The 23,983-nt window shown below is 41.0% G+C and overlaps 3 protein-coding genes across 4 annotated transcripts in view; 2 read left to right on the forward strand and 1 right to left on the reverse strand.

Moving 5' to 3' along the window:
* Positions 1-23,983, reverse strand: part of LOC119486943 (ral GTPase-activating protein subunit beta-like) — a 592,951-nt gene that overhangs the window by 493,406 nt on the left and 75,562 nt on the right. The gene's annotated exons all lie outside the window — the stretch shown is intronic.
* Positions 6,518-8,188, forward strand: LOC119487086 (tripartite motif-containing protein 16-like). The gene has a single exon (XM_037767743.1). The coding sequence runs from the start codon at positions 6,518-6,520 to the stop codon at positions 8,186-8,188; it is 1,671 nt and encodes a 556-aa protein (XP_037623671.1).
* Positions 20,535-22,339, forward strand: LOC119487104 (tripartite motif-containing protein 16-like). Its single transcript, XM_037767763.1, has one exon. The coding sequence runs from the start codon at positions 20,672-20,674 to the stop codon at positions 22,337-22,339; it is 1,668 nt and encodes a 555-aa protein (XP_037623691.1). The 5' UTR covers positions 20,535-20,671.

The following is a 23,983-nucleotide window of genomic DNA, read 5'->3' on the forward strand; positions in this document are numbered from 1 at the left end:
GTCGCAGTCAGCTGTGGAGCAGCTGATGAAATCATCATCATCGGTTGTAGAAATCCAAGATTATATCAAATAGCATTAAAGAATGGCAGAACAGAGCGCCAATAGTTTTAATAATATCTACTAACAGTGTGCAGATATCACCAAGTACCATATTAGTTTTCATAAAGTTGTTGTGTAAAATCGCTGCAGTAAACATGATGTAACCCTCTGGGAAAACCAGTTGTTTCTAAAACATTTAGAGATATTTCCCTCACTGAAAATTCCTTTTATTTAATAAATAACCACATTCTATATTTTATTCTGAAATTAATTTATCATTGTTTATTTTATTTCCGTTTTTGCTCAGAGTTCTAACTTTAACAAACTTTAACAAATAAGCTCATTGGTTCAAAGTGAAATAACTGTTGCTATTGGTGTAAAACATCCCAAGAGGGAGTGCAATCAGCCCGGTGTTGTTTAACATAATGATAAATGATATATTTGAAAATTTAGATGGATGCATCAAATCAGCGATAGTGGGGCAATATGGTTGAGGGGAAGAAATGTGCCATATGTGATGGAAAATATAAGGAAAGCAATAGGGAAAGTGGAGAAATGGTCATATGAGTGGGGATTCAAAATGTCAACAAATAAAACATGTTATATGATATTTACAAAAAAGAGAAACATTAATACTGAGAATTTAACATTATATGGTCAGTTGATGGAGAGGGTGAATGAATACAAATATCTGGGTCTATGGCTAGACAGTAAATATACATGGCATGTTCATATAAAACATCTGGAAACAAAATGCAAAAAAGTAATAACTTTACTACGAGCTGTGGCTGGATGTAACTGGGGGGCAGATAAACAGTCATTGATTGACATATATAGGGCGATCATGAGATCAACAATAGATTATGGTTGTATAGTTTATGAAGCAGCAACAAAGACATCATTACAAAAGTGGATAGAGTACAGTGTAGAGCATTACGGTTATGTATCGGAGCTATCAAATCAACACCCATTAATGCAGTATTAACTGAAGCAGGAGAGACTACACTGGAATTAAGAAGAGAGAAATTAGCTCTAGCATACTGGGTCAGGTTAAAAGGAAGTGGAGAAGAAATCCTACAAAGGTAACATTACAAAACTGTTGGGAATACTCTAAGTTTCAAGGATATGGATTTGGATGGATAATGGAAGAAAAAGTGCGGACATATGGATTAGAGGCCTTAGAGTTCACCAGGTCCACACCAGTAAGCAGCGTACCCCCCTGGCTGCTCCCAGAAGTTAAAATAGACATGAGTATCATTGAAAAGAAAAGGGAATGGCAAGTAATGAAGTGGGAGTTAAAACAAGTGTGTACCTAAGGAACAGCTATAATAATTATCTCAAAATATATACAGATGGATCCAAAAATAAACAGGAGTGTGTGGGAGTTGGTATATATATTCCAGAATTTAAAATATCTATTTCCAAAAGACTTTCAGACCAGGTATCAGTGTACACAGCAGAAATAGTGGCAATCATCATTGCAATGCAGTGGGTGGAGGAGGTCAGACCTGACAGAGTGGTGATATGCACGGATTCAAAAGCTGTTTTGGAAGTATACATTCAACAAAAGCTGTAAGGCAAGATCTAATCATTGAATTGTACTATAGCTTGCTAAGACTACACAGAGGGGGTATAGATGTATTATTCTGTTGGGTTCCAGCACACGAGGGGGTGAAAGGAAATGAGTTTGCAGATAAACTAGCAAAAAGTTCACTGCAAAAAGACATTACAGTACCAGTTTTACTTGGGAAAGGAGAAGGAAAAGCTGTGATTAAAAGGAAAGGAGTGGAGATATGGCAGAAAAGATGGGAGGAGGACCAGAAAGGAAGGAGATATTTCAAAATACAAAAGTCGGTCATAACAAAGACGTATAAAGAAAGGAACAGAAGGGAAGAAATCATCATAACAAGACTCTTAATGGCACGTTGGCTTTAACGGGGAAAAGGAACAGTGACAAGTGTGGGGGTTGTGGTGATAAAGAAAATGTGGAGCAGCATATCCTAATTCATTGTAAAAGTATGAGGCTGAAAGAAAAAGGACTACAGGACCAAGTCAGAGAGGAGGGACGGGACTGGGATCTGATGGGGATACTGGGAACAGAGGGTGAGGGGGCTGAAGGCACCAGGAAGGCATTATTAATGTTCTTAAGAGACACAGGATTGGTGGATAGAAGTTAAGAGTAGGAGTAAAGAGCAAATGACATGATGTTACACACTCTTGTACAGTAGGTGGCGGTATGCACCTTAAAGTTGGTTGCGATCCGCCAGAAACCGAGAGAAGAAGAAGAAGAAGAAACATCCCAAGTCCCGCCTCCTCACTCAGGTGAGAGACGCAGTGGAGTGTGGGAAACACGGAGATTGATGAGAGAGCAGCGGAGAAGCTGGATTTACAGAGTGATATTATTACTACTTATACTTGATATACTACTGAACAGAGAGAAGTAAAACTATATCTGAGCCAGTAAGAGCTCCGTCACCTATTGAAGCGACCTGAGAACATCTGAGAGCATCGTTTTATTCTTTTCTTCTCTCGGTGCGTTCCAAACATTAAAGCAGCCGCCGCACATGGCATCACGAGTCAAATGCTCTGAGCTGGCATAGTGAAATGTTTTGCCACTGAGCTGTATTCTAAAATGATATTTTGTATTTCTTTGGTGATAGAGGCAGAAAGAGATATGTGTGTGTAATATGTGTGTGTTATTTACATTGTGTGGACAGAGAGGGATTATGTAGCTGAAGTTCATGGGTTATGAGATTAGCTTGATTCTGTTCATCCCTGTGCTGCTTGTGTGCATCAACGCAAGGTGTCAGTGTTGTGACAGGGAAAGTATTCACATTGCCTTACTCACAATATTCACATATAGTGAGTATTTAATGTTTAAACTGTAGGTTGTTTGCATAATAATCTACAACTCAAATGGGTTCACATATTAAATAGTCATTTAATAGTGTTGTTTACACTTTACTATTGAGTGGTTTATAATAATAGTGAGGTTGACATATTTCATATGTTAATATTACGATGCAAGTTAATATTGTGATGCAACAGTTATCCTACATTCATGGGTTAAGCATTGAAAAGTTGTATTATATGTTGATATTGATCAAATTAAACTGTACAGTTAAGAGCTTGGATAGATTTGCATATATTGCTATATAAGCCGTGTTATTTTACACAGGCTAGGTTTTCTGGATACCCTTGAACTCCGGATTTGGATTGGAATCTATTGGATACTTATTCATCAGGTGGGTTACAATGACATGACTTATTAATTTATTTATGGTTTATTAGATAGGGACAGATACAGTATACATATAGACAAAATGAAAATGGCTATCCGATGCAACTATCAGACTGTCTCCAGTGCGCCACCGCGCTGCGCCACTCTGCCTCCTCCAGTCATCTCCAAACAGCACATCTTCACCAGTATGGATTGTGTAAATTAACAAAGTGTGTAAATGAAGCCAGTGACAGCTCTCACACAATCGTTACACTCCATATCGGCATTATCATTATCAGTCCTAATCATAATGCAGGACAAGTTCACTATAAAAACTTAAATAATAAATAAATAAATATAAATAGTGTACACCTGTCAAACTTCCTTTTTTCTAATGATATCCAGGTGGGGGATATTACTGATTGTCTTGATCACTTTAAGTGAATGGATCAGTCTGATTGCTGTAAACATATAAACACAGCGGTGAGACTCGGAACATGCTGCATGGTGCTGGTGGATATACCGTCACTGTGAAGACTACGTGACGTGAATGAGAGAATCAGGAGGGAACAAGTGTTCAGAGACCTCCTCACCTACAAACACCTCCATCTCTGTGTCAGAAAAACTCTTTTTCTCTGTCTTCCTCTCGGGAGTTGCCGTGATTCACCGTAAAGAACTACTGATCAACAGGCTCATTCACATGCAGAAACATTCATGAGGTGCTTTGCATCGACCATTTATGGTTGAAAGTGGGCGTGTAGTGGGCGGAATATGAGGCGGATTCACGTGCGCACATTTCCAGGTGGACTGTGATTTATAAAGGGAACATTGCGTGCAGGTGTGCATACGCACAGTTTTATAAGTCTGATTTTTTTTTGGCGCACGCCATTTTTAGACTTTTGTGCACATGTACATTTTTAGTATGGATCCTACGCACTGTTTTATAAAAGAGACCCCTGGAAATTTTCTTCCAGGACATTTTCTGTTTTTCTTCAGATGTTTTTTCTTAGAGTGTGGTGGCTGATCAGCGCAAGACCTACGAAAAATATGAAAATGTTCTAAAAATGTCCCGTGGTACCAGTCCATCTATCCCCTCATTCACAAACGTTCAGGGGAACCACCCTATGTGTTCCCTGACAATGCAACATTATTTTTCATACTGCCTGCCTGAATATACCTGTATTCTCCCTCCGTCTGAAACCCTGCGCAAAACCAAGCAAACCAACAACGTGCGCACTTTAATCGCGTCCAAAACATTCAAATTTGTGGATCCCAAAGTGTAAACAATGTGCTGGAGTATGGCAATGGAATATTTAATTGGATTTCTTTTGGTCAAACTTTGCCTCCAGCAACCCGCTTCCTCAGTTCTTGTATCATGCCGTAACCCGGCCAGCGTTTGCTGTTATACAATAGTATATACATGTTTTTAAAGTGCTATTGCATATCAAAAAAATAAAACAAAATAATGAATCCTACTGGAGTTGGCAGCTTGCCGTGGTGGAGAAGCTTGTGTGTCTCTTTAACCCTGTATTTCAACAGGAGACTGATCTAAGTTTCCTTATAAATTCAACCAAGTCAGCTTGGTCACAGGTTAGAGACCGGACAAATATCAGCTCCTTTGCTCAGATTTGAAGGCCATTGCAAAAATAAAACATTGTCATATGAACCTGAAGTGCTTACTCCAACTAAAAAGCTCTCATGTCATCTGTGACTAGAAGATACCGGCAATCTCTGAACTTCACCCAGCGTTATCTCTGTCAGTTTTACTGCTAGCAATACAACCCAAAGTTCAGCATCACTTTAACTGTGATTAGAGGTTACTGGCGACCAATAAAAGTATCCAGCGTTACCTCTGTCAGTTTTACTGCTTTACTGGTTGTCATTCTACCATGAAGGCATGGGGGTGAAGTTTGACCCTGAAGTGACCATGCTCCTTTTATTTGGTTTTCATGTTTTTCTCAGGTTAAAAGCTTTTAAAAAGTACCCTTAAAAAATGAGGAGGTGAAAAAATAATTTCTGTGATCTTCTGACATCTGATCTCTTCAGCTTGAACACACCTTGGAAATCATCAAAAGTCGTAAAATCAGTTTTCTGCAACGTTTTGGAAAACCTATTTTGTGGCCATTTTGGAAAATGGCTGCCGCGTCCGTCAGGGGCCCGAATTGGCAGCGCCCCGATATCTATATCTTTTCGTGACATATAAACCTACATCTGTGCCTAATTTGTTGCTTTAATCGCAAAATGCACAATTGATATGAATATTTCAGCTTAGCTGCCCCGCTGTTACATGAGATTTAGATTTATTTTTCATTTCTTTTCTGTAAATCTTTTAATCTGGAAAGAACTTTGTACTTAAGTTTGACAAGTGTTATATAAATTATTATTATTATTATTACTACACTAGTTGCTTAGGTTACTTATCTCTACTTTCTTATGTAAAATGAAAAATTAAGCAGTAAAACAATGGCTTATGAGATTTCTTAAAAACAATCTCTGCAGCCTCAGGAGTGTGTGTAATGTGTCACTAGCCTGTCTGTAAACGGCTGCCCGTACAGCGGTCCGTTGCCCACACCGGGTTCCTGTCCCGGGTGAGGAAGAGTTTATGAGAAATGTGGAGCCATCACCAAAGCCTGAGGAGCCAAGAAATATTTTACAGCTGAAAACTGAAATGTTTTCAAATGTGGAGCAGGTTTGAACCGAGGCTCCGTTTGTAAATGACGAAACATACTGTGCGTTCCAAAACCCATTCTACCATACTACTTAGTATGACAGAAAAAAAGATTTCTTATGTCCCAATACATAGTATGTCAAATGCAGTGTGCCAAAAATACCAGGATGTCCCACTACCTCTGGTCACATTTTACAGTATGAAAGCCAGCATGCTTTTCTGGCTGTTCTGACCCACAATCCTCTGCACAGCAGATATATTGTTTTCATACTGCATGCAACAGTACGTACTTTGTAAGGGCAGCTGCAGTGTGCTAGAAGTAAAAAGAAAAGTATGTGATTTGGGACGTAGTCAGTCGTGCTGCTCCTCGTCCTGGAATGATTCATAGCTTGATAACTCCTCCCTCCTCTTCCTGCACTCAAACACAGACTGCTACACCCGGTCCTCTTATTTCCTTGTTCCCTCCCCTTCAGATCTACAGTTTGAAGGTGGGTGTAACCAACATAACACATGATGATTACATCAGAGCTCAAACTAGTGTCGGTTCTCAGGAAGTGAAACTCAGACAGTCGTTGCTACTGAGAGGTGAAATGGCGCAGAAAGGAGTTCAGCTGGAGAGAGAGTCATTCTCTTGTTCGATCTGTCTGGATCTACTGAAGGATCCGGTGACTACTACCTGTGGACACAGCTACTGCATGAACTGTATTAAAAGCTTCTGGGATGGAGAGGATGAGAAGAAGATCTACAGCTGCCCTCAGTGTAGGCAGACCTTCACACCGAGGCCTGTCCTGCTGAAAAACACCATGTTAGCAGTTTTAGTGGAGGAACTGAAGAAGACTGGACTCCAAGCTGCTCCTGCTGATCACTGTTATGCTGGACCTGAAGATGTGGCCTGTGATGTCTGCACTGGGAGGAAACTGAAAGCCTTCAAGTCCTGTCTGGTGTGTCTGGCCTCTTACTGTGAGAAACACCTCCAACGTCATTATGACTCAGCTCCGTTCAAGAAACACAAGCTGGTGGAGCCCTCCAAGAAGCTCCAGGAGAACATCTGCTCTCGTCACGACGAGGTGATGAAGATGTTCTGTCGTACTGATCAGCAGTGTATCTGTTATCTCTGCTCTGTGGATGAACATAAAGGCCACGACACCGTCTCAGCTGCAGCAGAAAGGACCGAGAGGCAGAGAGAGCTGGAGGTGAGTCGACTCAACATCCAGCAGAGGATCCAGGACAGAGAGAAAGATGTGAAGCTGCTCCAACAGGAGGTGGAGGCCGTCAATCGCTCCGCTGATAAAGCAGTGGAGGACAGTGAGAAGATCTTCACCGAGCTGATCCGTCTCATGGAGAAAAGAAGCTGTGATGTGAAGCAGCAGGTCAGATCCCAGCAGGAAAGTGAAGTGAGTCGAGTCGAAGAGCTTCAGGAGAAGCTGGAGCAGGAGATCACTGAGCTGAAGAGGAGAGACGCTGAGATGAAGCTGCTGTCACACACAGAGGATCACAACCAGTTTCTTCTTAACTACCCCTCACTGTCACCACTCACTGAATCTACATCCAGCATCAATATCCGTCCTCTGAGCTACTTTGAGGACGTGACGGCGGCTGTGTCAGAAGTCAGAGATAAACTACAGGACGTTCTGAGAGAGAAATGGACAAACGTCTCACAGACAGTGACTGGAGTGGATGTTTTACTGTCACAACCAGAGCCCAAGACCAGAGCTGGATTCTTAAAATATTCACGAGAAATCACACTGGATCCAAACACAGCATTCACACATCTGTTATTATCTGAGGGGAACAGAAAAGCAACATTTATGAGACAACATCAGTCTTATTCTAGTCACCCAGACAGATTCACTGATTGTTATCAGGTCCTGAGTAGAGAGAGTCTGACTGGACGTTGTTACTGGGAGGTGGAGTGGAGAGGGAAAGGAGTTTATGTAGCAGTCGCATACAAGAGTATCAGGAGAGCAGGGGGGGAATGGAATGAATGTTTGTTTGGATACAATGATAAATCTTGGGCGTTAGTTTGTAGCCAAAACAGTTATATATTTTTGTACAACAAAGTCAAAACCCCCGTCTCAGGTCCTCCGTCCTCCAGAGTAGGAGTGTACCTGGATCACAGTGCAGGTATTCTGTCCTTCTACAGCGTCTCTGAAACCATGACTCTCCTCCACAGAGTCCAGACCACATTCACTGAGCCTCTCTATGCTGGACTTTGTCTTTATTATTATGATGACACTGCTGAGTTGTGTAAACTGAAATAGACAGAAGTCATTTAAGGGTTAAATTCAGTGTTTTAACTCTTAAACTTCTCTGGTGTCCATCATTGTTGCTGCAGAGCTGATTTGTGTCTGGACCGCAGAGGACCAGCCCTACAAACACTAAAGTGTGTCACTGCCTGACTGACTGAGTGATGAAGTTACAGGATTCATCAGCGACTGTTGCAGGTTCCTCATTGGTTGTTGCTCTTTCTAAATGAAAAGCTGGAGAACAGGTCAGTGTTTATGTTTTCTGGGGATTGTGTCAGCGGTTCATTGAATCATTACATCGTGCTGTTGTTGTGCATGTGCTATTGTTTATAGTAGTTTAAGTTACGTTACGTTGTGCTTCGTATTGTGTTACCACCGTGCATTCACACCAAGCAGGAAGCACATTAGCAAGCCACACGTCGCTACTGCGGTATGAACCCAAAATAAACACACTGTGCTGTGATTTAATATCAATAAACGGATCAAAATGATGCCGAAATAACGACATTATGATGCTGATTTGTAAAAAGACTACATTCATGCTTTGTCGGGTCTGTCCGCAACACAGCAAGCAAACAACTTTTAAAATGCTTGTTTTCTGAACGGAGTCCGGATCGATCAGTGCCAGGCTATGCTAACATTGTAGCTGCTCCATCAACACTCCATCTAGGAATAAACACGCAGCAACAACATCAGTGATGACATCAACTTTGTAAGTATGTATATATTGTTACACACCACTTATATGATGAATGCTTTTGATACACATGCTTTAATAAAAAGCTGAAATACTTTTAACCTGCAGACTGTATGTCATGATGATACATTTACACCTTGTATAAAATGTATAATATACTGACTAGTACATGTCACCATTTACTATTACTGAATGCAATTTGCTTCATTATAAGTTGTCTTTCAATCAAACATTAAGATATAAGTGGAAAAAACTGTTCACAAGACATGATAGACATGACCACTGATTATTTGTGTAACAATTTAGCCACAAATTCACATCCTGACCAGATACGGTCCAGACAGATACTCGCTTTAGACTGAGTCTTGTTCTTTTCATGTCTTCACTGCACAGAGATCAGCTGTCAATCAAACATTATGGGCTCTACTTTGTAAACTTCTCTGTGCTCTAAATGTCTGATGAATATATGTATATATATATATATGTGTGTGTGTGTGTGTTGTTGTTTCTCTTCCACTGCACGGGTCTTAAAGGAAGGTCTAGTGATTTATTTCTTATCATAGATATTCTGTTCTCACCACTTTTTGTAAAGATATCTAGAATCACATTTATTTGTTGGGCAGACTAAATGTTGTCGTCCAGATCGACGTACAAACGAGATCCTAAGATGTTTAATGAAACTGTAATTATCATGATCATACTCAATAAGGAAATCATTATTCTCTGTTACATCGCTGAGATTCTGCTCAAACAAACTGATGGTGTGGATGAAAATGAATCTGTACGTGAAATCATTGAACAAGAGTCATTTAGCAGACTTTACTGATGGGATGTGTGAACAAACTGAAGGTTTCTATAATCAATAAACAAGAATGAACTAAGTCTTTTCTTGTCTTTTTTCCAGGGTATCATACAAAGCTGATGGAGTAAATGTGACTAGGAGAGAATAACTGAGGCAGTTTTCCTTCTGAAACACCACAAAGTCCAGTGTTCATGTTTAGAGTCAGTCAGTCTCTGTTTAAAAACAATCTAAAAAAAGATTAAAACTAAAAGGTCACATTACTTATTAGTTGTGACATGAGGATTTTGTTATCATAGTTATTGAACACAATCACAAGTTCATATATTGAATACAAATTCCAACTTCTTTCCCCACATACTGATAGAAGAACGCTCTTTTTCTCCACTTCAGCTCGTATTATTCCTCTGACGATACGCTCAACACTTGTTTCTAGACCGTGTTCAGAACGTTTTATTTTCACTTGGCTTGTTGTCTCCTCTGTATAACCACAGCTGTGGTGCTTTGGTGATTCTCTGAGCAACCTGGAGAGCACACAAACGGGACTATTGTTTGTTCTTTATTCAAACCGTATCATGCAGCTTTAAACACAACAACTGTTGTGGATTTATGGCTTTTTAAACTGTTTTGGATACATGAACGAAACCGTCTTGCCACATGGACTCTACATCTCTTTCTTTACATATTTACATCTCTTTCTTTATGTGCATTTATTTTGTTCGTTGCAACACATGAGATTGATTTAAAGTGTGTATTGATCAAATCTCTTGGATTTTTGTGTAAGATGCATTACAAGAGCCACAATGAGGTGGATCACCAGACGGCACTGATTACTTCCAGAGTGAAGACAGGTGGAGCTACAGCTGACACAGATGACGGCCTGATTACTGAAGGATGCAATCGTCCAATAGGATGCTTTGTGTGTGTGTGTGTGTGTGTGTGTGTGTGTGTGTGTGTGTGTGTGTGTGTGTGTGTGTGTGTGTGCGTGTGTTTGTGTGTGTGTGTGTGTGTGTGTGTGTGTGTGTGTGCGCATGTGTGTGTGTGTCTGGCAAAGCAGTATATAAAGTTGTTTCTGACACTCGCGTCTGTTTGTCGTTGGTGTCGGCAGAGATGTTGGTTTTTGATTCAGTTTAACGCTCTTTGACTAAAGACAACAATATAGAAAGAGTCAAGTCTATGTAGTGTTCTCCTTTTCCAGTTTGTTCAAAGCTTCAAACACATATCTGTTGGGGTGAAAGAGCTTCTTTGTTTCATTATCTGAGCAAAGAAAAAAGCCCATGTTTAAAATGCTGTTAGATAACTGGAAGTTTGGGGAATTTCTTCCTACTACTTTTTCTTTTTAACAAATCTACAATAATAGAGAGAATCCTGTAGTTCAGGCTTTTTTTCTCCATAAAACACCAGACTTTGAGAAAACTTAATAACACTTTTATACCATGATGACTACTGTGGGTTGTCAGGCTGATGACGACTTAACATGGTGGACACATTTGAGCTTCAGATGTCCTACAGAACCTCTGTCTTTCCTTGAATCTAAACTTGTTAATACAATATATTGTATTACCCCAAGTGATGCTGTACAGGTCTTGACCAGGGAGGTTTTATAGAGGAAACTTGATATTGAAAAAAAGAACTCACATCTGTGTCTTTTAATTATTAGGGTGTCTTGGTAGTGTGTAGGTCTTGGTAGTGTGTAGGTCTTGGTAGTGTGTAGGTCTCGGTAGTGTGTAGGTCTTGGTTGTGTGTAGGTCTGGGTAGTGTGTAGGTCTGGGTAGTGTGTAGGTCTTGATAGTGTGTATGTTTTGGTAGTGTGTAGGTCTTGGTTGTGTGTAGGTCTTGGTAGTGTGTAGGTCTTGATAGTGTGTAGGTCTTGGTAGTGTGTAGGTCTTGGTTGTGTGTAGGTCTTGGTAGTGTGAAGGTCTTGGTAGTGTGAAGGTCTTGGTAGTGTGTAGGTCTTGGTTGTGTGAAGGTCTTGGTAGTCTCTCTCTCTCTCTTTCTCTCTTTTTCTCTTTCTCTCTCTCTCTCTCTCTTTCTCTCTCTCTCTCTCTCTCTCTCTCTCTCGCTCTCTCTCTTTCTCTCTCTCTCTCTCTCTCTCTCTCTCTCTCGCTCTCTCTCTTGCTGAACATGTACATGATGACAATGAATACAAAGCAAGCAACAATAAGAACAGAGTAAAATCAATAAACACTAGAATGGCACTCGGAGAGCGCAGACCTCCGCCAAGGTGCCTGACTTTAAAAACAGATCACAGCTCACAGCTGGCGGTACCGTGAGGTGGTCGGCTTGTTATTAACACGGTGTGTTTCTGTGTAACGTATCGGCGGATGCCTCTCTCATTCAGCAGCCTTGTTGTGTCTGTATAACGTTACACTACGTTGTTTCTCATCCCGTCATCTACCGCTTTTTTTTTCTTTCTCACCGCGGACGGCCAGCAGCTCCCGTCGCACCTCGATGTCTCGCCACACATCCACACACGTATCTCTCTGCTCTCAGAAGGAAGAAGGCGGGGTCATGCATCATCAACGTGTCATCAGCTACACTGCGCATGTGTTATACCCTGTGGTCTTAATGCTCAGGCTGATTGGAATCCTTAAAAGAAAATCCTGAATCTGGATCATGATCCGGATCGCCACCAAAATCTAATGCGTTGTTCATTGTGCTACACTCCACCCCTCCAAAACAATTCATTCAAATCCATCACAAACTTTTGGAGTAATCCTGCTAACAGACAAACCAACGCTGATGAAAACATAACCTCGGGCCTTGAAGGAGGTAATAATGTGCACATAATAGCAGTAAAGGAGTTGCAGCTCAACAGAAAATTAACTTAATGAAACGCCAGCAGAAAGAGGTTCAGCAGCGACTTCAACTATTCTGTTTGTCTGAGCTGTTGATATGAAAAGGTAAGCTGTTCCAGAGGTTAGCGGCAGAGGACTAAATTTAGATATGATTTTACTTGCATCTTGCACATCAGAATCTGATTCTAGTTAGCTCTAATGTGCTAAAATGCTAACTCATATCTGGGCTTTAGGACTCATTCCTGTAGCACTCTATAGCTAGTGAGCTAGGCGACATGCATTCCCAAGACCCCCAACAGATCACGTCAAAGTTGCAACTAATTGTAATGGGTGATCTTTCCCCCGTCGCCACACCCCTTAATCACTGAGACTGAGAACGGTTGACACCTTGATCACTCCCCTAGTCTAGCAGCCCCTTAAAGGGAACAGCTGGTGGCCAAGCGGAGGCTCGGCTCACTCTGTTCTGTCCTGTTACTGCTGTTGAGGGAGATGAACATCAGACTAAGGTGCCGTTTGCAGTCTCAGCTCCCCCCCCCGCGACGCTCGTGCAGCTTTATATGAAGAGCGTAGGATACGGTGTGTGTGCGTTGGCGTGCTGGAGGATCACACGTGGGCCAATTGTTTGGTCACCGTAACTTGCGGCTCGAGGAACGAGGAAACTGGTGCTTCCTGTGTGACGTGGTTGGCTGTAGGTGGCGGAGGAGGAGCTCTGTTGCCACTGCTGTTTTTGTCCCTTAGTTAGTTATTTTATTTTTCCTATTTCTGGTTATTAAGTTATTTTTGGTTGTATTGGGCTTTTGTATGTTGATTTATTTTTAATAATCTGTTTACCCGTTTACCTCTAACTTCTGCATTTGTTGTTAGTGTGTTTTGCTTTTGTTAATTTGTTTCTTTCTTTTTGTTTAAAGTGGTGGCCAAACACCAACATAGGTTTCTTGCTGTAATAGGGGAGGGGGCATTTATTTAGTTTATCTGTAAACCAGCTGTTGTGGAGGTAATCAGGAAGTGAACATTCCTAGCTCTCTGCCAGTTAACAGGACGGTTGGGTTGCTATATCCTTGCAGGTGGTTGGTCAGTGGGTGGAGGGATTCTTCTTGTGTTGGGGTTCTTATTGCATGTGGCTTGCTGTGTCCTCCTAACCCCTGTGTGCTCTTTACCTTGCAGTGTGAGTGGAAGTAACTGTGTGTTTTTCCAACTACTGGTGGTGGTGAACTGTTCTGCATTTCCTCTCCCCTCACTCCATTCCTCCTGTGGGTTTCCCTGGCACCCTTCCTCCTGTACTGGTAAGGTTAGTGGTGTAGTGACATTTTTAAAAACATTTTAACTCTATTTTTGTAATAAAGGACATTATTTTTCTAGCCTGGCCTCTCTTGCAGCTTTTATCATTGCAGCAACTAATCACCATTTTTGAATTTAAATAAAAGTTATTTGACTTTGAAACTTGAAACTCACGTCTCTGCCCCGTCTCTTTATCAAGGAACTTGTGTAATTTGGTTGGGTTATGCTCTGGGTGAAATTCCCAGAGTGGCGTTGTCGGGTTGTAATAGCCTGGGTTTCTGCTAAGTGCCCGGGTTACATAATAATTATGCATTTTGTAATGGAGTTATTAAAACAGATTGCTCCGTCCTGGCCGAACAGTCACCGTCGGTGCAGAGAAGGCGTCATGGTCTCAGTGGTCACGCAGTGCAGCAGCTGAGTAGAGCCTCACTTCTGGATATTTTGCGCATGCTTACTTTGAGGAATTGATGTAAGCACAAATTCTCAATTCATATTTGAGTTGTGACATACATCTTTCAAAAATGATTTCCTTAAATTTGAATAACATAGTTTAAGATAAAATGTGCATAAAGCACAACCCTTTAAGACGTCTATTATTCAACGTAACATTGCATTCTAGGATATGAGTGAACAGAATCTGTGTTTTTGACAAAAACAGTTATACTGTAAACACAGGGGTGTGCAGTGTTTGTTAAATATTTACAGGCTTGTGTGTTTTTAAAACATGCAATGACATTTTTAAAAATATGGTCTTACGGACGACTTCCGGTGACGCCATGATAGGAGTAGCAGCTTGATTCACCTGCTGCAGGGAGAAAACCCTCAAAAACAGCCAAATCATTAGTAAGTCTAAATATTTAATACAAACTGGTTACAACGAAAGCTGAAATGTCCGCGCTAAGAATGGACGCAACAATGAAAGTCAAAGCGGCTAAAAAAGAAGGTAAACGGGACCAAATGGACGTGTCCTCAAACACTGAAGAGTACACTGAAAGCAGCATGGCTGCCGTACTCGCAGAACTCCGCAACCTACGAAAGGAACATACGGAGGCTTCTCAAGACACGAAGACCACCTTACATAGGGTTGAATCCACCCTCAGTGATGTGCTGGAGCGTATACGGCAAAACTGGAACAACAAGTAGCGGAGGTCGAACAGAGAGTGAGCGACACGGAGGACAAAACATTACACCACGAGAGGGCCATTCGCTACCTTCTTCATAGAGAAGCCAAACTGTCGGCCAAGTGTGAAGACCTCGAGTCCAGAGCAAGACGAAACAACCTGCACATATATGAGGTGAAAGAGGGGGAAGAACGGAACGATATGATAAACTTCATAACCAACTTGATGCGCACCTCATTCGACCTGCCAAATGAGCTGGACCTGTGTGTGGAGAGAGCACACCGATCACTGACTATGAAACCAAGGGACCCCGCCCCTCCAAGATCTATTATCGTCAGGTTTTCTGACTACAGAGTCAAAGAAAAGATACTTCAACAAGCCTGGAAAAAGCGAGGGGTGACATATCAAGGACAGAATGTCTTTTTTGACCAGGACTACACATTCACAACTTAAGGAGAAAAACGTGAAAGCCCAATCGCCTTTCCCTGCTCAACTGAAAATTCACCTGGTATCAGGGATGAAGACCTTCACGACCCTCTGAGATGCGGCTCCCACCCTCGAGGAGATGGGAATACATGTTAAGGTGGAGGACCAGGAGACTCTACAGAAGGAGCTGTTGCGCAACCACTGGGTCTCGGCGCCGACAATAAACAGAGCAGGCCCATCAACAATGACAAACGCAGACTTGAAGATTTTTGTTCAAAGCGAGGGATGAATAGCAAACGACTTTAAGATGTAAGTAGACTGAAAAGAAACTGTTATATAGCGCTGGTTTTGAACCAGGTTTATATGTCTGCTTACTTTATCTTTATAGTAACAAGGATCTATATTTGGCTGGCCCCTATAACTAAAGAAAAAAAGAGGACAACATGGGGTTTATCCCTCCACAGAATAATTTTGTTTCTGTTTTATTTTACCTTAGGCAACTCTAATTTCATCAATTTTGCTGTCAGACAGTTGCAATAGCACTGTGTGTATTTCCCCAGAGAGGTTTTAGTCACAACTCTCTCTACAACAACTGGTTAGTTGGATATTTGTTCAGTTAGTTGGGTGTTTGGAAGTCAGTTCTCGTTCTCTTGTTATGTATAAGTTCTTTCTTTGCATCATGTTTGATGATTATTTCCTTGATTCTAACAGTCGTACAGTCATATGTTGTAACTCAGAGGGTATACAGGTGCATGTTGAAATACTGACATGGAGGCCTGGGTGGAGAACTAGGTTGAAGGATAATATTAATGTCTTTTCCGTACATTAATGAACAATTTGAACATAGCTACTTATAATGTCCGTGGATTGAATCATCCTATTAAAAGAAAAAAAATATATGGTCAGCTAAAGAAATTGCAACGTTCCATCGCTTTACTACAGGAAACCCACCTGTCAGAAGGTGAACATAAAACATGAAGAAGGGAATGGGTAAATCAAGTATATAGTTCTTCATTTGGTAAGAAAAGGGGAGTAGCAATTTTAATTAATAAGACACTTTTCATTGGAAAAGACTATCCTAGATGAAATGGGGAGGTTTGTTATGGTAGTGGGCACAATAGGGGAGAAGGAGGTATCTATTTTGAATCTGTATGCCCCGAATGAATACAATCATAATTTCTTTGAGGAAATTGCAAATGTCATTGCTGCTAATGCTAAGGACATGATGATAGTCGGGGGGGACTTTAATGCTGTACAAGATGGAAGAATAGAAAGAACACCTGAAGAAAGGGGACCCCAAATTAAAATAAACAAAGCACTTAATGCTATGATTTCAGAATTAGGACTTGTGGATCCTTGAAGATTCAAAAACCCTAAAGAGAAAGACTATAGTTTCTTTTCAAATGTTCATAATAGTTACTCTAGGATCGAGTGTTTTTGTGTCTCCCAACAATATATGTATAAAGTAGTAGATTGTCATATTGAGCCGATAACGTTGAGTGACCACGCCCCTGTCATGTTAAATATAGACTTAGGTAAAGAAAGTTTCTTCAGATATTGGAGACTAAATGTCTCACTACTGAACAATGTAACAGTAGTGCAGGATTTAAAACAGAATTTGAAATAATATTTTGAGACAAATGATAATGGGGAGGTGACACCATCAATCCTATGGGGGAGAGCTAAAGCCGTTATAAGGGGGAAAATGATCCAGATTACATCAAGACTAAAGAAGATTTGATTGGCTGAACAAACAAAATTAGAAAAGAAAATAAAGCAATTAGAAATGGAACATAAAACCACAGGAGCACATACAATTTTGCCTGAACTAAAAGAAACCAGGAAGGCTCTAGACAAGCTCCTCACTTATAAAGCAGAAGGTGCTTTAAGATTTTCCAAACAGAGATATTATGAGATGGGGAACAGAGCCAGCCGCCTGTTAGCTTTTCAACTTCATAAAGCTCAGGCTAATCGTTTGGTTCCTAAAATTGTACATCCCATACATAAAAAACTAGTTTCTCATCCAAAGGAAATAGCCGATGCCTTTGCATCATTTTATAAAAAGCTATACGAAGAACCAAAAGCCAAAAGCCTTTCTTACCAGTTTAAATTTACCCTCACCATCAGAAGATGAAGCATTGCAGATGACATCAGATATTACGGAAGCTGAAATACGGGAAGCCATAAAAAAACTAAAAAACAACACATCTCCAGGGACAGATGGACTCCCTGGAGAATTCTATAAATGTTTCATAAATGATTTAGCACCGACTTTAACAAATGTTTTCAACTATGCACTCTCCAAAGGTGAAGCTCCATATACATGGTCAGAGGCCATTATATCAGTGATCCACAAAGACGGTAAAGACCCAACATTATGTGAAGGGTATAGACCCATCAGCCTGCTATGTAATGATTTAAAGTTACTGACTAATATCCTGGCAAAGAGGATGCAGAAAATTATAGCAAAATTGATTAATCCGGACCAGACAGGCTTTATCCCCGGCAGACGAGGAGCTAATAATATAAGGAGAACGTTAAATATTAAAACATGTGCCAAGAAAAGCGTGCAAAACTCTATGCTAATTAGTTTAGATGCACAGAAAGCATTCGATACTGTGAATTGGCAATTTGTGATTAAAACACTGGCTGCTATGGGATTCCACCCGAGGTTTACTGAGTGGATAATGCTTATATACACAAATCCAAAGTCTTGTGTCAGAGTAAATGGATGGTGTTGGGATTTTTTCTACCTTGAGAGAGGGGTACGTCAGGGAGATTGCCTCAGTCTCCAGCTCTTTGCTATATAATTGAGCCCCTAGCAGCATTAATAAGGCAAAATGATAACATTAAGGGTATAAAAGACGCAGGTCAAGTAGAACATAAAATTTTGCTCTACGCGGACGACGTATTAATGTATATCAGTGACCCAGTTTCCTCTGTCCCAGCGCTGATAAGAAACTTGAGAGAATATGGAGAATATTCAGGTTATCAAATTAACCAATCAAAATCTGAGGCAATGATGTTGGTGGGACAATGGCCTTCACAACTAGTAGGAGGAGTCCAACTCCACTGGTCTAACCTAGGGTTTAGATACCTAGGAGTTATCATAACTGCTACACATCACAGCTATTTAAGGCCAACTATGGGAAACTGATGGATGGAATAAAAACTGACCTTGTAAGATGGGAAATCCTTCCCTTATCCCTAATAGGACGAGTGGAAACAATACGAATGAGCATTTTGCCAAGGCTGCTCTTTATGTTCCAATCTTTACCTCTAGAGGTGCCCATTTCTACATTTAAAACAATTAATAAATGGCTATCTAAATTCATCTTGTAAAACAAAAGACCCAGAATTAAATTTAAAAAGACTTTTATGCTCAAAGGAAAATGGAGGTCTAGATTTACCTAACCTGGAAAAATATTACTGGGCAGCGCAGCTCAGATCAATGGTGGCATGGTTATCCCAAGATAAAGATACCATACGGGTCAGTATAGACACAACTCCATTCTTGAACCAAGATATCTGGAGGGCAAATACAATTAGTAATCAATGGGTAAAAAACACTTTAAAAATATGGTCAAAGGTTAGAAAAAGCTAGGACTCCCTATATCTATGTCTAGAACATTGACTTCCCTCCGTCTAAATTAGAGGCTCGGCTCAAAAAGTGGGAAGAAGAAGGCTTAATCATGTTGGAGCAGTTTTTTGAAGGAGGAGTCCTGTTGTCTTTCCAACAGCTTCAGCATAAACACAACCTTTCAGCCTGTGATTTCTTTAAGTATTTGCAGTTACGACATTATTTACAGAAACATAAAGAATGGGACAAACTATGTACATCACCATCTAACATAGAACATTTCTTTATGTTAACAATTAAAGGGACTATTAAAAAGAAGATCATATCATATATATATACAAGGTATTACAAGAAGAACTAATGGATAACAGCTTGGACATTAAAGGAAAATGGGAACTGGAGATGAACACTATAATTTCAGATAAAAACTGGGAACTATCGTGCAGAGAGGGACATGGAATAACGAATAGCCCCGCTTGGAAGGAATTTGACTGGAAAGTCAAGATGAGGTTTTTCAGGACTCCTCTTGGCACATCAAAATTCGGTGGTACCTCCGATCAATGCTGGAGGGGCTGTGGCCTAATAGGAGACCACACGCACATCTTCTGGGACTGTCCAACACTACTAGAATATTGACAACATATACAAAAAGAAATAAGGAAATGTTTGGATATAGAACTGCCCTTAAAACCATCTTATTTTATACTGGGAATAATACCAGAGGATATAGAAGACAACAATCGGACATTACTACTCAGAGTCCTACTTTTAATTGCTAAGAAGATGATTACAGTCTCCTGGTTGAGGCCGCAGCCCCCCTCAGTAACACAATGGAGGGAGAAGGTTAAAGAGGTTTACTACATGGAAAACATCACTGCAAGGTTACAACTAAGGAAAGATGTATTCTTAACTAAGTGGTCCCCAATATCCTCATTTGTCTTAATTGATGTGAATCTAATGAATATGTAACAACCTGGGGATTTTACATTTTTTAGTCTTCTATTCATTTCTGTTGATATGTATTTATTTTTTTCGTTTGTGATTTTTGCATCCCTGTTTACTTGTTTGTACTTATCTTCTCGCCTAGTGTGAGTATGGGTAGGCATGTTGTTTTTCCTCCCTGTACATCTGTGTATTCTCTCGGCCTATGGACGAAGAGTGCTGCTCGTTCCTACTTGGTGGAGCGATGTGTGGACATTGTGGGGATACTGAGACTCACGGACTGCCTCTTAAGGACACGTGACCCTGCTGTGTTATGTCAAAACATGTGACTGTGCTGTACGACTGTACCTGTTGAAAGGAAAGAAAAAGAAGTTCAAAAAAAAAATATGGTCAGAAACTGGGCTATAAATGGCCAATAAATCCTGCTCTATATCAGATCTAATCTGAAGCTGCTGCATAGAGGTGATGTTGAAATAACTTCTAATGCTCAGTGAGCCTCTTCCTGGAATGAACCTTGATAACCCCTCCCTCCTCTTCCTGCTCTCAAACACAGCCAGTATGTCCCAGTTGTGTGTATACTGAATGCAACCGTACGTACTTTGTAAGGGCAGCTGCAGTGTGCTAGAAGTAAAAAGAAAAGTATGTGATTTGGGACGTAGTCAGTCGTGCTGCTCCTCGTCCTGGAATGAATCACAACTTGATAAGCCGGTCCATTTATTTCCTTGTTCCCTCCCCTTCAGATCGACAGTTTGAAGGTGGGTGTAACCAACATAACACATGATGATTACATCAGAGCTCAAACTAGTGTCGGTTCCCAGGAAGTGAAACTCAGACAGTCGTTGCTACTGAGAGGTGAAATGGCGCAGAAAGGAGTTCAGCTGGAGAGAGAGTCATTCTCTTGTTCGATCTGTCTGGATCTACTGAAGGATCCGGTGGCTATTCCCTGTGGACACAGCTACTGCATGAACTGTATTAAAAGCTTCTGGGATGGAGAGGATGAGAAGAAGATCTACAGCTGCCCTCAGTGTAGGCAGACCTTCACACCGAGGCCTGTCCTGCTGAAAAACACCATGTTAGCAGTTTTAGTGGAGGAACTGAAGAAGACTGGACTCCAAGCTGCTCCTGCTGATCACTGCTATGCTGGACCTGAAGATGTGGCCTGTGATGTCTGCACTGGGAGGAAACTGAAAGCCTTCAAGTCCTGTCTGGTGTGTCTGGCCTCTTACTGTGAGAAACACCTCCAGCGTCATTATGACTCAGCTCCGTTAAAGAAACACAAGCTGGTGGAGCCCTCCAAGAAGCTCCAGGAGAACATCTGCTCTCGTCACGACGAGGTGATGAAGATGTTCTGTCGTACTGATCAGCAGTGTATCTGTTATCTCTGCTCTGTGGATGAACATAAAGGCCACGACACCGTCTCAGCTGCAGCAGAAAGGACCGAGAGGCAGAGAGAGCTGGAGGTGAGTCGACTCAACATCCAGCAGAGGATCCAGGACAGAGAGAAAGATGTGAAGCTGCTCCAACAGGAGGTGGAGGCCGTCAATCGCTCTGCTGATAAAGCAGTGGAGGACAGTGAGAAGATCTTCACCGAGCTGATCCGTCTCATGGAGAAAAGAAGCTGTGATGTGAAGCAGCAGGTCAGATCCCAGCAGAAAAGTGAAGTGAGTCGAGTCAAAGAGCTTCAGGAGAAGCTGGAGCAGGAGATCACTGAGCTGAAGAGGAGAGACGCTGAGATGAAGCTGCTGTCACACACAGAGGATCACAACCAGTTTCTTCTTAACTACCCCTCACTGTCACCACTCACTGAATCTACATCCAGCATCAATATCCGTCCTCTGAGCTACTTTGAGGACGTGACGGCGGCTGTGTCAGAAGTCAGAGATAAACTACAGGACGTTCTGAGAGAGAAATGGACAAACGTCTCACAGACAGTCACTGAAGTGGATGTTTTACTGTCACAACCAGAGCCCAAGACCAGAGCTGGATTCTTACAATATTCACGAGAAATCACACTGGATCCAAACACAGTAAACACATGGCTGTTATTATCTGAGGGGAACAGAAAAGCAACATTTATGAGACAACATCAGTCTTATTCTAGTCACCCAGACAGATTCACTGGATGTCGTCAGGTCCTGAGTAGAGAGAGTCTGACTGGACGTTGTTACTGGGAGGTGGAGTGGAGAGGGAGAGTTTATGTAGCAGTCACATACAAGAGTATCAGGAGAGCAGGGGGGTCGAATGAATGTTACTTTGGACACAATGATAAATCTTGGGCGTTAGATTGTATCCAAAACAGTTATAGCTTTCGGTACAACAATATCCAAACCCCCGTCTCAGGTCCTCCGTCCTCCAGAGTAGGAGTGTACCTGGATCACAGTGCAGGTATTCTGTCCTTCTACAGCGTCTCTGAAACCATGACTCTCCTCCACAGAGTCCAGACCACATTCACTGAGCCTCTCTATGCTGGACTTTATCTTTATTACAGTTTTGATGACACTGCTGAGTTGTGTAAACTGAAATAGACAGAAGTCATTTAAGGGTTAAATTCAGTGTTTTAACTCTTAAACTTCTCTGGTGTCCATCATTGTTGCTGCAGAGCTGATTTGTGTCTGGACCGCAGAGGACCAGCCCTACAAACACTAAAGTGTGTCACTGCCTGACTGACTGAGTGATGAAGTTACAGGATTCATCAGCGACTGTTGCAGGTTCCTCATTGGTTGTTGCTCTTTCTAAATGAAAAGCTGGAGAACAGTTCAGTGTTTATGTTTTCTGGGGATTGTGTCAGCGGTTCATTGAATCATTACATCGTGCTGTTGTTGTGCATGTGCTATTGTTTATAGTAGTTTAAGTTACGTTACGTTGTGCTTCGTATTGTGTTACCACCGTGCATTCACACCAAGCAGGAAGCACATTAGCAAGCCACACGTCGCTACTGCGGTATGAACCCAAAATAAACACACTGTGCTGTGATTTAATATCAATAAACGGATCAAAATGATGCCGAAATAACGACAATATGATGTTGATTTGTAAAAAGACTGAATTCATGCTTTGTCGGGTCTGTCCGCAACACAGCAAGCAAACAACTTTTAAAATGCTTGTTTTCTGAACGGAGTCCGGATCGATCAGTGCCAGGCTATGCTAACATTGTAGCTGCTCCATCAACACTCCATCTAGGAATAAACACGCAGCAACAACATCAGTGATGACATCAACTTTGTAAGTATGTATATATTGTTACACACCACTTATATGATGAATGCTTTTGATACACATGCTTTAATAAAAAGCTGAAATACTTTTAACCTGCAGACTGTATGTCATGATGATACATTTACACCTTGTATAAAATGTATAATATACTGACTAGTACATGTCACCATTTACTATTACTGAATGCAATTTGCTTCATTATAAGTTGTCTTTCAATCAAACATTAAGATATAAGTGGAAAAAGCTGTTCATAAAACATGATAGACATGACCACTGATTATTTGTGTAACAATTTAGCCACAAATTCACATCCTGACCAGATACGGTCCAGACAGATACTCGCTTTAGACTGAGTCTTGTTCTTTTCATGTCTTCACTGCACAGAGATCAGCTGTCAATCAAACATTATGGGCTCTACTTTGTAAACTTCTCTGTGCTCTAAATGTCTGATGAATATATGTATATATATATATATGTGTGTGTGTGTTGTTGTTTCTCTTCCACTGCACGGGTCTTAAAGGAAGGTCTAGTGATTTATTTCTTATCATAGATATTCTGTTCTCACCACTTTTTGTAAAGATATCTAGAATCACATTTATTTGTTGGGCAGACTAAATGTTGTCGTCCAGATCGACGTACAAACGAGATCCTAAGATGTTTAATGAAACTGTAATTATCATGATCATAATCAATAAGGAAATCATTATTCTCTGTTACATCGCTGAGATTCTGCTCAAACAAACTGATTGTGTGGATGAAAATGAATCTGTACGTGAAATCATTGAACAAGAGTCATTTAGCAGACTTTACTGATGGGATGTGTGAACAAACTGAAGGTTTCTATAATCAATAAACAAGAATGAACTAAGTCTTTTCTTGTCTTTTTTCCAGGGTATCATACAAAGCTGATGGAGTAAATGTGACTAGGAGAGAATAACTGAGGCAGTTTTCCT

This window comes from Sebastes umbrosus, chromosome 1 (assembly GCF_015220745.1).
Source record: "Sebastes umbrosus isolate fSebUmb1 chromosome 1, fSebUmb1.pri, whole genome shotgun sequence".
Lineage (NCBI taxonomy): Eukaryota > Metazoa > Chordata > Actinopteri > Perciformes > Sebastidae > Sebastes > Sebastes umbrosus.

Excerpts from the sequence above, each read along its gene's own strand:
- LOC119487104 (XM_037767763.1), top strand. The coding sequence starts at position 20,672 with ATGGCGCAGAAAGGAGTTCAGCTGGAGAGAGAGTCATTCTCTTGTTCG.
- LOC119487086 (XM_037767743.1), top strand. The coding sequence starts at position 6,518 with ATGGCGCAGAAAGGAGTTCAGCTGGAGAGAGAGTCATTCTCTTGTTCG.